A 13,744-nucleotide genomic window follows, 5' to 3' on the forward strand; every position below is an offset into this window, starting at 1 on the left:
CAAAAGAGAGACGGCATAGAAATTGAAGCAACTACCTAGTACAGAATTATGGATATCACAGTATTTACTGATGCATGCAACAGACACAATGTAATGGCAAGCTAGAACTTGCAAGGCTTGAATATATTTATTACCATTTTCCAAACACAGACGATCTGCCTCTTCAGGGCCTTCATACATAAGAACTCTATCCAAAACCTCGACTTTCCAAGCTGAGAAAAGCTCTTTGGATTCCCTTATTTGATGAGTTCTTTTCACAGGATATCCTGTGCCTGTATCAAAACTGTGCAGCCGATATCCAAAGGTTTCAACAGGCAGGAAATTTGATGAAAAAGAAACAGAGGGAAGAACAACTGAAATGCCATCTTCATTAACAAGATAAAGACATCCATGAAAAGTGCAACCAATTGCTTCTCCAACAGAAGCTTCTTCCTTCACCTGTGGGTAAAACATTTTTCCCCCAGAATCCAAGCAATTTTCATCATGAACTGCTAAACCCATATGCAGATTCAAATGAACGAGAACATTCCTTGGATTCTTAATGCCGTGCCTCTTTGTAACCCGGGTGATTCCCAAAGGGGAGAAACAGATACAATCATCCTCCCTAAATCTTTCTGTGGGAAGAAAAACTTGACGCATCGGTTGTAAGCGCACCTTATAATCAGAAAAACTATTATCTGATGAGATGCTTGAGCAGTAGTCATGCTGTGCCCTTCTACCATGAAAATTATCTACTTTCCTCTTAAATGCATTATTAGAATATACCGTTTGGTGGCCTATATCGGAGCCACCAACCTCCCAACCAACCAATATGCCAAGCCCTAAATGTTGAAAATGTGGAAGCAATTTCTCATATGCATAGTACTTATCTGGCATATAGTCACCAGCACGTATGACATAAATAATATCACATTCATCAACAACAGCTAGCAAGGAAGTGTGTGAAGCAACAAGCAACTTTCTAAACATTCTCCTGCCAAATAAATCACCAACTAGAGAAGTTGACTTATCATGAATTTCATCAAAAGATTTTATCTGTGGATCAACTATGGAAACTTTTTCTTGCTGCCATGGCCTTGATTGTGGGTTAAATCCACAAGCTTGTAAAACATCCAGATGTGCAACACACTCTCCAGACATTGCAGCATAAAAATAGATTAACCCAGAAGCATTTAGGCAAACAAGAAGGTTATCAGAAAAGCTAAAGTCAGTCCACTCAGGAACAGGATCTCCATTTACACTTTCTGCAAGCTTCACAAAGGAAACCCAATGGATTCCCAAACCATCTAACCTAGCAACAAGAAGCAATGTTTTTATGCTGCTTTCATTCTCTTTAGCTGTGTGGACAAATAAAGAATCTGCCAATGTTAAAACAAATCCAATTAGACAATGTGAATTGCTAGAAAACACTCTGGAACATTTGTATGAACTGGCACCAAAATTGCTACCCAGCTCCAAAACATTTTCATGCTGGCTTTCTCCCTTATTTGAGACAAAGTTTTCATGAGAAAGGAAGTCCAAAACCGGCAAATTCTCATCAAGAATGCTAAACGAAACAACCTTTGCTGAGCCTGGAAATGATGCCTTCTCTGGGAACCTAGTCCTGATGTTACCATCAAATTTTATAGTTTCAGCTTTAGTAAAAAAAGAACACAACCACCTCTTTGAAGCAACGCCACTTGACAGCTGGTCAACCCCAGTTTCTTTACACGTATCTTGCTGAGTTTCCTCATTCCCATTGGTCTTTTTGACAGCCACACTAGCACTAGTGCCTCCAGAATACATACCAACAGTGTCCTCAGACTTCATATTTTGAGCTGATGTAGTAGTTGAAGGACCCCAAGCCACCCACCTCCCTTCCCCAAACTCACTCTCCAATAAGGATCTTGCCATTGCAGTTTTATCAGGCACACGGAAAGCATGCACTGTAACACCATAATCACTGGACACAAAAAGGAGCTCTCTAAATAAAACATCCTCGTGTACATCATAGGTATCCCCACATACACCCCAAGCCAGTGAATTTACATCACAAAGAAAAGGGTAATTATTAGATCTTGAAGATCTATGTTCAACAGAAAAACCATTATCAAGATCTGCTACTGATATATCAGCAAGGGATACACTATCTTGTGAATCTAAGCAACTAGGCTTCGTTGATGATCGAGAACAAAAAGCTTCTGGAGATTGATTTTGCACACATTCATTGAAGCAACTCTCTGAAATGTTGTCATCTAAGGGGCTCCCTGCCAAGAAGATTAGAAGAAAAGGCAAATGGATGTCAAACATTTCCAGTTAAGACAATTGAAATCCAGATCATGGTACCAATGGAAAGGGGTAACAAGATCCACACTTGAGACACAAGTGAACATATCTGTGCTTACGTGCACATGAAAGCGCAAACAAAGTCACAACACAATGAAACATTTAATATACAAGGATTAAAGCAGAAAGCATAAGGAAAGGAGAAGCCTCTACAAATAATCACCAGTAACCAAAGGAAGCAGCAAAGCTTCACACTGGTAAGAAAGCAATAACAGCAGCTCCCTCGTCGGAGAAATAAAAGCTTCACGAAATTCTGATAAGTTCAGTTGGTACTGAGAGGGGCCCCATTTGTGCAACTGCAGGATAGGTGGAGTCTCACCACCAAGAAAGTAATCCATTATGACCCTAATATCAAGGGAAACCAAACAAAAACAAATAAGAACAGTGAAACTATGTTACATTAGGAAGTTCAGAAAGCCATTTAAAAAAATATATATGTAAATTATGGTAGATCGGAGCCAAACTTAATCCTAAAGGTGAAGGGCGACACTAGAATGTTTCCTTTGGAGGGGCCAAGGTTAGATATTGAAAAGAAAATAAATGAGATCTTGATAAAATTATAAAAATTAAGGGATCAAAATTAACTGGCAAAAGTAATACTAATGAAATCTAAATAAAAATTTAGGGGCCAAAACAAAATATGAAAATGTTTGGGGAGGCCAGCAGTATTATTTTAAAAACACATATTAAAATTTATAGATAACATTTTAGTTTAAAAAAAAATGAAAGGGCCTCCCTCAAGCCATAGTGTAGTTCAACTGTGCTATAGGTGAGTTTTTTTTTTCCTCTTTCATTGGGGTGGGGGGACAGGGGGAGGAGACAGACAGATACAGCATGGAGTTTAGGAAAGTGCTAAACCTGCCAAATGGCACTCACAATTCATTCACTGCAAAAACAGTAAAGCGTATCCATTAAAAATAAATAAATAAAGAAAATACACAAACAAATCATTACACCAAAGAACAGAGATATAACTTTTACAATCACCTATTTAATCAACAAAATAAGTCAAATTTTACTTGTATCTAAACAAACTGTACCAACAGTCAAGTCTTGATATCCAAAACCAACAGGATTCATAATTTTTTCTTAGACTTGGCTTTGAAAAATTCTCTAATAATCAAATTTGTATAGGAACTTTTTTTTTGCCAGAGATAGGACACACGCACACACGAGTCAGTGACAAGAATGGACCACCGTTAAAACCATGGCAATTTTAACGGAGTCCATATTCCTACATAAACCATATTCACACACACTCTACAACCGATGTATAAGATCTTGCGTTCAATTTATAATGAAGTCACATGCAAATACATCAACTACAAGTTGTAAAAAAAAAAAAAAATCATAATTTGGCATCTAAATCATTATTTGCATAAACATAAAACTTTTAATTTGTGGTCTGCCAACAGTTAGTCGTTTTGGCAGCTTACTAGAATGGGTTAAATGTTTAAATGAATGCAAATTAGGGAAAAAAAAACAATAAATAAGCTCTATAGACTTAATTTACCATTAATAGGAAATGACTAATGCAAAATTATTGGGTCACTAGCACAGTGGCATTTGCCTATTGAACTGATCGGGCTTGAGATTTAAGCTCAGACATAGGCAACAAGTGAGATGAAATTACCTTAAGCACAGCTCAAACTCTTTCCCATGTCTACGTCTAACCGCAGAAAGGAATAATAACCGTAGAAAAAAAAATACATGAATTGTATGTGTTATCATCACATCGATATAAGAAATAGCAACGCAGGCGCAAAGAGATGAAGTATTTTTTATGGTAAATTTTATTACTTAACAGATGAGGATTTACCAATGAACACATTTGAACAAATTACAGGCTTAAACATAAGTAGGAAGCAATAAACTCAAGTAGCCGTATCCTCGAATAATTTTTTTCCTGTGGAGTGATTTTAGATGATAAAGATTATTAAGCAAAAGAAAATAAGAAAGACCCAGATCAGCTGGCAGCTACTTAATGCTAAAATATTGCAATTCATTACTTTTCCAACTACATTAAATTCCAATATGAGCAGGAAATGACGAACAACCGTGAAACATCAATTTGCCATAGATACATAGATAGAAATACATATTTGCGCATTCAATTTGCGGAAATAAAAGGGAAAAATGAGGGCAAAAACTTGGAGAACAGTTTCCACGATACTTCTACAGTCAATTAAAAAATAATCCTTACAAGGAGATTGGGAGACTCTGATAACCAATTTAGAAAAAAAAACAAAAACAAAAACAAAAATCAGATATAAAATCGTAAATAAATCGAAAAATCAAGGATAACTGTAATTGAAATGAATCAATCAAATAATCAGAGAGAGAGAGAGAGAGCTCGAGAGAGAACTAACAATCAGTAGCCAGGCCCAAACATCGAGGGAGCGTTACTGGGCGAAGCCGGCAGAGACAGAGAGAGAGCGAAGAGTGGAGATTAGACGGTCTCTGTTTGATCTGCAAAGATGAAGACGGAGGTGAGGAAGGAAGAGGAAGGGAGGAAGGAAACAGAGAAGGAGAGTGTGTGTGTGTGTGTGCGTTTTTCTGAGGTATATTTTTTATTCTCTTCAGCATATCGTTTTTTTCTCCTCCTTTTATTGAACTCACATAATATATTTATTTAACTATGTCGGTTTTTTAAAATAAATTTTAAAAAATTATTTCATTTAATTTCAATTAAAATTTAAATATCTAAAAGTATTTATATTTTGCCCTATTTGTTTCCATATAAATTAATTGTATTGTTTTATTTTTTATTTCAAGTTGCTGGGCAATGTAAATTATAAACAAATAAATTTTTGCTTTTAAATTTCGTTCTAAATAATAATGTTAAAATTTGCATTAAAATATAAATAAATTACTATCAAACTTTTAAAACCGACTTAAACTTCATTTTTAAACATAAAAAATTAATTAGTTTATTTATAATATTCATAGCAAGTTTAGAAACCGACATACGATATATTTCTAAACTAAGTATATAATTAATTTTATTAATTTGATTGAATGTTTAGTGTAATACTTCAAATTTTAAAATAAATATTTTATGTGTAAATTATGATATTTTAATGTATTAAATAATATAATATTTAATTTGAATTTTTAAAATCAAATTCTCATTTTTCGAGACAAATTAATTTGGATGATTTTTAAAAATTAATTTAAAAATCATGTGGCAAGTTTAAAAATATATTTGGACTTCATAAATTTTTTTGAGTTTTTTGTAGTTTTTTTCAAAATATTTGAGCCCATAACATAGTAAAAATTAAATTTCAAGTACTTTGAATCGAACTAGTCGAATCGAACTGAATCGGATCGGACCAATTGAATCAGATCGATCTTCTTTTTTCCCTCCCTCTTCTTTCCCGCATGGCACCTCTCCCTCCCTTCTCTCTTTTCTTTCTCTCTTCTCCCCTCCCCACAGCCAGCCGCCCCTCCCCTCAGCTCCCCCACATGCCGGCACACCTCCGACCACCCTCCCCTACCAACGCTGCCCCTCCAGTGAGCCAAAAAATTGCCCCAAAGTCCCTCCCCTTCAAATCATGCCATTTCATCTCCCTTGGCAGATTCTGGCCTATCCAGCCACTAATTGAACCAGCTTCAGTTTCCTTCGTGTTCTATTCCTCGAGAGCTTACCATAGACACCTATTTCATCAATTTTTATCAGGTGGTTTGTGCGAATCAAGCCCAGAAAGCTTTAGCCTATTTTGACTTTTAGACTATATTTCTCCCAAACTGTGAACCCCACTGAGATTCCGAGATCACCAACACTTTCCACTTGTCGAGAGCTTCACAACAACACTAATTTCAAATTTTCTCACACAAAAAATTCGATAGGTCCCACGAACTTAGCAGTGATTTTTCGAGTCTTTAACGAGTTTGTTTAATTAAATAAAAATTATTTTCTAGGCTTTACGTAGGTGTTCTCGCTTTGAGGAAATTTCACGAGCAACTGGGAGTGCATTATCGGGTCTAACAGGCTGCTTGTCAGACCCACTTCAGAAGTAGGTCAATATTACAGTGCTTTTCACTATTTTCAGATGCCCCGAACGCATTTCAGGTGTCAGAATTAGCGTAAGTGAGCCTAAACTTTAATTTGCTCTTTTTGTCTAATACTAGGTTTAGAATAAAATTCATAAAATATTTGTAAGTAGCTAGAAAATTGTAATTTCTTTTGCAATAGTATAATAGCATTGATAAGGAGTGCAGGGCATATTTATAGAATTTTTGGGGTTAGTTTAGTTAGTTTTTGCAAATGGTTAGTTTTAAACTTTATAGTTGAATTATGTAGTTATTTGAATTTTAGCTGATTTGGTGGGCCCAAAAGGTGCAATATGATATTATTGTGATGTGGGCCTGAGCCCATTGAATTAGGAAGTGTTGTTTTAGTTACTTTGTGGATTGGGTAGATCCTAGGTACAAGAGAAACTCTGCCAGATTTTTGACATAAACTTAGGATATCTTTGACTCTTTGAATTATTGTTTTGATTTAATATTGATAGATTCATGAAAATAATTGTTCAGGTGATCCAAGTCAACCATCTTCTTTCGCCCAGCTGCCTCAGTGATCTCCAATTGTTCTGTGAGTAGATATTAATTTTATTTATAATTTCAATATTATTATAATTAAAAGCATGCTTATGCATTCACTTATAAATATATATATGCTAGGCACGCATTGTATTGCATATTTTATTAATGATATTATTATGGATGTCGCCTTTAGGTAATTTAGAGCTCTGTGTGTGTTGTGGATATGGATATGGGTAGAACGGGTAGTCACGGCTAGAGCTTGACTTGCTAGGACTCGATCCTTATATGTGGATAAGCCGAGGTGAGTATGGTCTTGAGTTGATCTCACTAACCCCCCGCACTTGGATTATTAAGAGAAAGTTCGGCTTGCGTTGACCTTACTGGCAGGTACTGGAATTAAAAGAGCTGTATATGGGATCAGTTTCCATATGTATATATGCTGATGTGGCACACGGGTGTGTGCGTACTCCAAATTATCTTCTGTATGAATATTGCTTGAATTATTTGATACTATGTGACTATGCTGCATTTCATATCCAGGTAATGCATTAGTTCTAGATAGTTATAGAAATTGTATTTAAATCAATATCTTACTCTATGAGTTGAACGCTCACTCATGTTCAACTATTTTTTCTTAGGTGACAAGTGGACTTTTTAAGAATAGCTTGCTTTCTTTCTCATATGTTTACTAGAAAAGCTTAATTGTGTTTTTATTTTCTTTGATTCAAATTTTAGAACTCTGCATGTACCAGTAGTATATCAATTTTGTCTAGGATTGTACTAACTTAATCTTTTGGTGTTGTAAACTTATTTTGTGGATGTGCCTGGATGCATGAGATGATTATTTATTTAGATGAGGGAGCTGAGCTTCCATTTGATTATTTATCTATTTTAAGGATTGTGAGGGTGAGTTGAGCTCCCCATATTGTTATTGTACTGATTTATAGGTCCCGCGAGTTAAGGTTTCCTGTTGGATAGTCCAATTTATGGTTGGACTCTGCCCATTTGATTTCTTAAAATTGGACTATATTTATGGACTTTATGTGTCACACCCTGCTCCCCCGTAAGATGTAACATGATCCCGTAGTACACCTAATGAATTACCGTACTTTGCCTACCGATAACCCATTAGATATACTACAAGGGATTTTAAAACAATTTTCATGAAATTTAAATCATCGATTAAAATCTGGTGTTATAAAATTTTTTTCAAAATTTCGGCAAAGTGTCAACTGTATTTTGAATAAAACAGTTCTTCAAACCTGAAAAGGAAAACACTTCCAATATATTTTCTCAAATACAACTCCAATAACTTCATTTCAACTCACAATTCAAATCTCAATAATCAAATCAATTCATTTTCAAATCAATCTCATCATAAAAAACATTTCATTGATTACAAGACTCAACATTAATATTACAAAACTATTTAGGTAAATAAAATCTCAAACTTTTATTTATAATAATTTACATTTAATTACATACCAAAATATTTTATAAGAATTTTTATAGAACTACTCAAATAATTTACATACATATTATTACATGCATACATCAAAAACTATGTACATGGGTATACCTATGATATACCTGGAGTTGATCTGAATATGTCTTCAAAGAAGCTTACTCAATTGCTCTATGCTCTTTTCACCTGCGACAGCATACAAAACTATCGCTGAGTGGTGAACTCAGTGGTGCACAACTATAATTTAAAACATAGTACAATATACATTGACAAAATTTACAGTAAATAATTTGAAAATCTGAATACTCATCAAATTCCAAAACTCAAAATATTCATTGCCAATAATATAAATCATTTGTATAAAATGACTTTGATCACGAAATTTAATTTATCAAATCATAACTACCCATTTAAGGTAATTTCAACAAAATCAATTATACATAAATCATAATTGAAATAACAATTCTTTATTATTCAAAAACATTCTGTATCTCAAAAACCATTATGTATCTCAAAAACCATTTTGTATCTCACTAACTATGCAAGACTAATCTGAAAGGGCCATCTGTGGGGTAACTCTAACTCCCTATGGTCGGGGAGGTCGAATCAGATTCTAACTCCCTATGGTCGGAGAGGTCGAATCATCGTGCATAGTACACATCACAATAATGAATCTTCCGAAAGGGCCATAACAAATAAGAAGTTAGATCTAACCTCTAATAAGAGGAGAATCTAAGCCTGTGCACGTACTATGGTAATCAAAACACAACTAACTCCATTGTCTTCTCAACAAATGAGAGAGATGGATAATAACCTAGTCAGGCATCTATAGTGAGATATAAAACAATATCGCAATCCTTTTAGTGAGCATAAATCACAATACAATTCGATTCAAAGTCAATTCTAATATCCAATAATTTTTACGCTCATCACAATTTAAATCATAAATTTGTATTTTTCCATGCAAATTGCCCATCACAATTTAAAACATGTTCTATTACAATTTTCCAAAACATAATTTATTCAATTCACAACAATGCTTAATACTTGTGGAAATACCATTTCACAAAGCTAAATTCATACATACTATAACAATTTCGATAATCATTGAATGAAATCCAATGCTTGTTAAACATAATACATAAGAAAAATATGTCATTTAGTCATATGAAATATTCAGAACAAAATCAATTAAAAACTAGTTGTGCATAAACCTCTGATAAATGTCTCTTGGTCCTGACTTAGTGTTTCCTTCCCCTTTCCTGAGTCTTTGCTAACTGAAACACACAATTTGAAGTGTTTCAGTACTCATTTAAACTGTCTCTAAGAATAAGGCTTAATAATTAATTTATTGAATTCTATTATTTTCCTTAGTCAACCTAAAATGTTGACCATCGATACACTCTAGATGAATTAGGTTTAATGTTATCAATATGTCACATTTTATAGCCTTTTAGTATTGGTACATGTTACCAAATTCACTTTCAAGTATATTGTATTTTATTGCAATTTGTCGGATTTCGGTGTACTATTTTGACCTAGCCGGATGACCTAGTTACCTCGGTTTTCTGGTTTCGGTCCAAACTACAAACTTGTAGGTCTATGTCTTATTGCATGCGGGGAAAAATTTCAGGTTATTCTAAGTTGTGTAGACCAAGATATGGTCAATTTACCAATGCTGGACAGAATGCACTAAAATGGTAGGCTTGGGTCTTTTTTAGGTCACTTTTGGTTCGGCCAGTTTTGGTACTTGAACTTGTGCAAGCTATTTGGCTCATTCTTGCCATTTCTGGGCTCTGGTGTCTTCATAAGAATTGTAGATCTATGTCTAAACTATTAATGGTAAAAATTTCAGGTCAATTGGACCCGTTTTGGGTAAGTTATGGTCAAAACACTAACTACTGCCTAAATGGTCAATTTTCAGGCTTTCAAGTCACTAATTCGGATTTGGTCATTTTTCAAGTCACCTTCTAGGTAGAATTTAGGTAAGCTTCCTTCATGAAAGTTGGTACATTTTGTGCCTAGTTTTACCTCCAATTGGTCTCATACCAATTGAAGTCACACACTTAAGGTTCTAAGCTAAAATGTACACTGCCCTGTTACACATTATTCAACACTTACTAATTACACATTCAATACTTACCAAGTTTACCTTTCATGCCAAATCTGATTTGGTACCATAATATTAACACACTTTACATCACATTTTGGTCATTTTGGGCAGCTTGTAACTACTCTTAACATACACATTATAACTCAGAATTTTCAAAGTCCAATTACAATAATTTAACCACATGAACATACCCCATTTACATGTCCAAATCCAAACAATTATTCACATATACATGCTGCTATCATAAGCAACATAATTCAACAATATTTCATGAACTTAAACACTTCAATCTTCTTCATGAGGCTGCCACAAGTTTACACATACCCATCAACTTCCATTTTTACTTTTCAAGCTTACAAATCAAACTTTACATATGGAATTCAACTTCGATACATATAAGCACTTAATTTAACATTATTACCCATCAAATTCATATAAGAACAAACCATTTATCTTACACTTCCATGGCTGTCAAAAATGGACAGTCCATAACTCAACCATTTCTTTAAATTTCTTCACCCAAAATACTACCCACAACCTCAACACAAGTTTTAATTAAAGAAGGGAAGAAAATAAGCACTTACCTCTTATTGGAGCTTACTAAAACCTCACCCAAACTTCTTCTTTTTGCTGCCAATATCTTCCCCAAGCTGAGTATGCAAGGTTTAATGAAGAAACTTAGTGTAAAAGAGGGCTAAATGTGGAGTGCATGGAGGTAGAATGAGGTTTGGTTATGGAGGATTTTCTTTTGGAAGGATGAATTCAGCTGGTCTGTTTATGAGGTTGAAGATGACAGATTTTCTGTCCCAAAATGTTGTATTTTAATATCCCTTAATTCCCCTTAGTAGAGCACTAACTTAGTTTTAAGATTTAATAATCCAAAGTTTCTAATTTTGCACATTTTCCTCCTATCTTTTGCTATTTAGATTATGTACTACCATTTAAATTTTTCATGACATTTTCCAAATGTAATATCATTTATTTTTAATGGACATTTAGGTCAAAATGCAAATCGGGATGTCAAATGACCATAATGCCCCTCTTCGGGTTGCATTCCCGATTTTTCGGTAACACCGAGTTTTGTCATTTTCTCAATTTCTTGTTTTTCTTTGTACTAATTAATTAATTTTTCTTTGTTATTTCTAATGATATTTATACTTCAATAGATGTTTATTTAAGTCTTAAAAATATTTTTCAGGGTTCTCTGTATTCTAGGGCTAGTCAACGGTCCACGCCGCAACTTCACGGTGCGGTCACCCATCGCTATGGTTCTCGGCTCGTTTAACTTGGTTACATTTCATTGCTATTAGTTTTCCTTTGTTTTTCTTGTATTTTCTTTTCTTGTATTTCATTATTTTATGTCTCCTCACCCATATCTAAGTGTAGTTCTAGGCATTCCAGCTGTCCGGACAACACTGGTCAACGGAACAGTAAAACGTACTACCGAACATAGGGGTGTTACATTATGGCTAGGCTAGCAATAGTTAGACTTATTACGGGTTTCAGGAGCCTTATGCTGACCCAAGTCCTAGTGCCAGTCCAGCTCAGAATTCAGATCGTGATAAAGTTGGTATCAAAGTTTAGGCTATAGATTCATAGGAAGGTGTGTACCTAGAATCTTCGAAAGAGTCTTTTTAGGAGGTCACATGTGGAGTATAGGGTCCATAATCGTCCTTGTTTTGTTATCCTTACATATAGTTTATACCTTTGTGTACTTGTGTGTTTTTATGAATACACAAGCATTATACTATTTTGTTTTGATTTTGTGAGCTAATACAGCTAAATTTCAGGAAGTATGTGTAGAGGCAAGAGAGCCACCATAGCACCAAAACCTGAAGTGCGGATGAGATATCAACACAGGATAAGGCACCAGCCCCTATAAGGCATGGTAGGAGACCTAGGGTTGCTTAGGTGGAAAAGCAACAACAACCATAGGAACAGTCAGTTATGGCCTAGGGTCCTATAGATTTAATGGCAGCCACTTTACAAGTCTATAGAAAACCATAGAAATGATGGCTCAGTATATGACACACTCTCCCTAGCAGCCCCCAGTACAGAGAGTCGAGCCATACAAACAGACAATAAATTTTAAAAAGTTGGTGCGTGGGGTTTATGACACCACAGATGATGCATACTAATTTTTGGATTCTTGTAAACAAGCAGGGGTGGAGTGGCAGTTGATAAAAAAGAGACTAATTAAATGTGTACAACATGTTTTGGGGCCTATGCTGAGACAGTGGATAACTGACTATGTACTCGCTCAGATTGAAGGGTTATCTTAGGCACAGTTTGTGGAGCTGTTTATAAATAGTTTTGTGCTAGAGAGTTTCAGGGATTAGAAACAGTGAGCCTTTATAGCCTTAAGACATAATGGGAGATCAATAAATGAGTATGCCTCTGACTTTCTAGAATTGAGTATATATGCTCCAGCTGCTGTGGCCACAGAAAATATGAAAGTGAAGAGATTTTTGAAAGGACTGGATAGTAGATATGCAAACTTAGCTATGCTGTCGGACCAGCCTTTTGATGTAGTGGTAGATAGGGCTTGACAAATAGAAATTAGCTACAAGGGTGATGACAGAGGTAGACCAAAGAAGAATAAAGCAGAAAGGTCATCTGGTGTGCCCTATATGAGTACAATGGGTGGTGGCAACCAGAGTAACTATAGTGGCATAACCAGAGGTAATAAGAAAGGTGGCCTTAGACACAGATCCTGGGGGTTTAGATCAGGATATGTTTCTAGCAGTGATTAGAGCTCAAGATACAGCAGTTCAGGATCTGGTTCACGATCCTCTTTTGCACCCTATACTTAATGTGGAAGAGTACATTCAGGACCTTACTTGATGAGTTCAGGAGGATGCTTCAGATGTGGCCAGCCAGGTCACTTTGTTAGGGAATGCCCTATGTTTAGTGAGCATCAAATGGATTCTCAAGGTTCTATTGCCAATGCACCTCGCCAGCTACTCCATGCTATTTCTAGTATGGCAAGCAACCAGTGTAGTGGCCAGTAGAGCCATGGTCAAGGGGGACACAGTTTTAGAGGCAGATTCGATGGAAGGAGTCAATTTCAAGGTCTACATCTCATAGTAAAGGACAAGCTTGGATTTTTACCTTGACACACCAGGATGCTCAAGCTTCAAATACAATGGTGGAAGGTATTTTTCCAGTCTATTCTTTTGAGGCACGTGTTTTAATAGACCCGGGTGCTATGTACTTGTTTGTTTCCCCTATGTTTGCTTTGAGATTGGGTAGAAATCCTATGGCTCTAAAGTGTTCCCTATCTGTAGCTACTCCTC

At 35.4% G+C, this 13,744-nt stretch overlaps 1 protein-coding gene across 1 annotated transcript in view; it reads right to left on the reverse strand.

The window, feature by feature from the left end:
- The window catches only part of LOC110647581 (uncharacterized), a 39,883-nt gene extending 34,969 nt beyond the window's left edge, over positions 1 to 4,914 (reverse strand). Inside the window, exons 1-3 of the mRNA XM_058150378.1 lie at positions 4,695 to 4,914; positions 2,489 to 2,670; positions 135 to 2,246 (exon numbers count right to left, since the gene is read on the reverse strand). Coding sequence (XP_058006361.1) covers positions 135 to 2,246; positions 2,489 to 2,663 — 2,287 coding nt within the window. The 5' untranslated portion in view covers positions 2,664 to 2,670; positions 4,695 to 4,914. The remainder of the gene's footprint in view (positions 1 to 134; positions 2,247 to 2,488; positions 2,671 to 4,694) is intronic.
- Positions 4,915 to 13,744: the final 8,830 nt, after the last annotated feature.

The sequence above is a fragment of the Hevea brasiliensis genome, chromosome 7 (genome assembly GCF_030052815.1).
Source record: "Hevea brasiliensis isolate MT/VB/25A 57/8 chromosome 7, ASM3005281v1, whole genome shotgun sequence".
NCBI classification, from domain to species: Eukaryota; Viridiplantae; Streptophyta; class Magnoliopsida; order Malpighiales; family Euphorbiaceae; genus Hevea; species Hevea brasiliensis.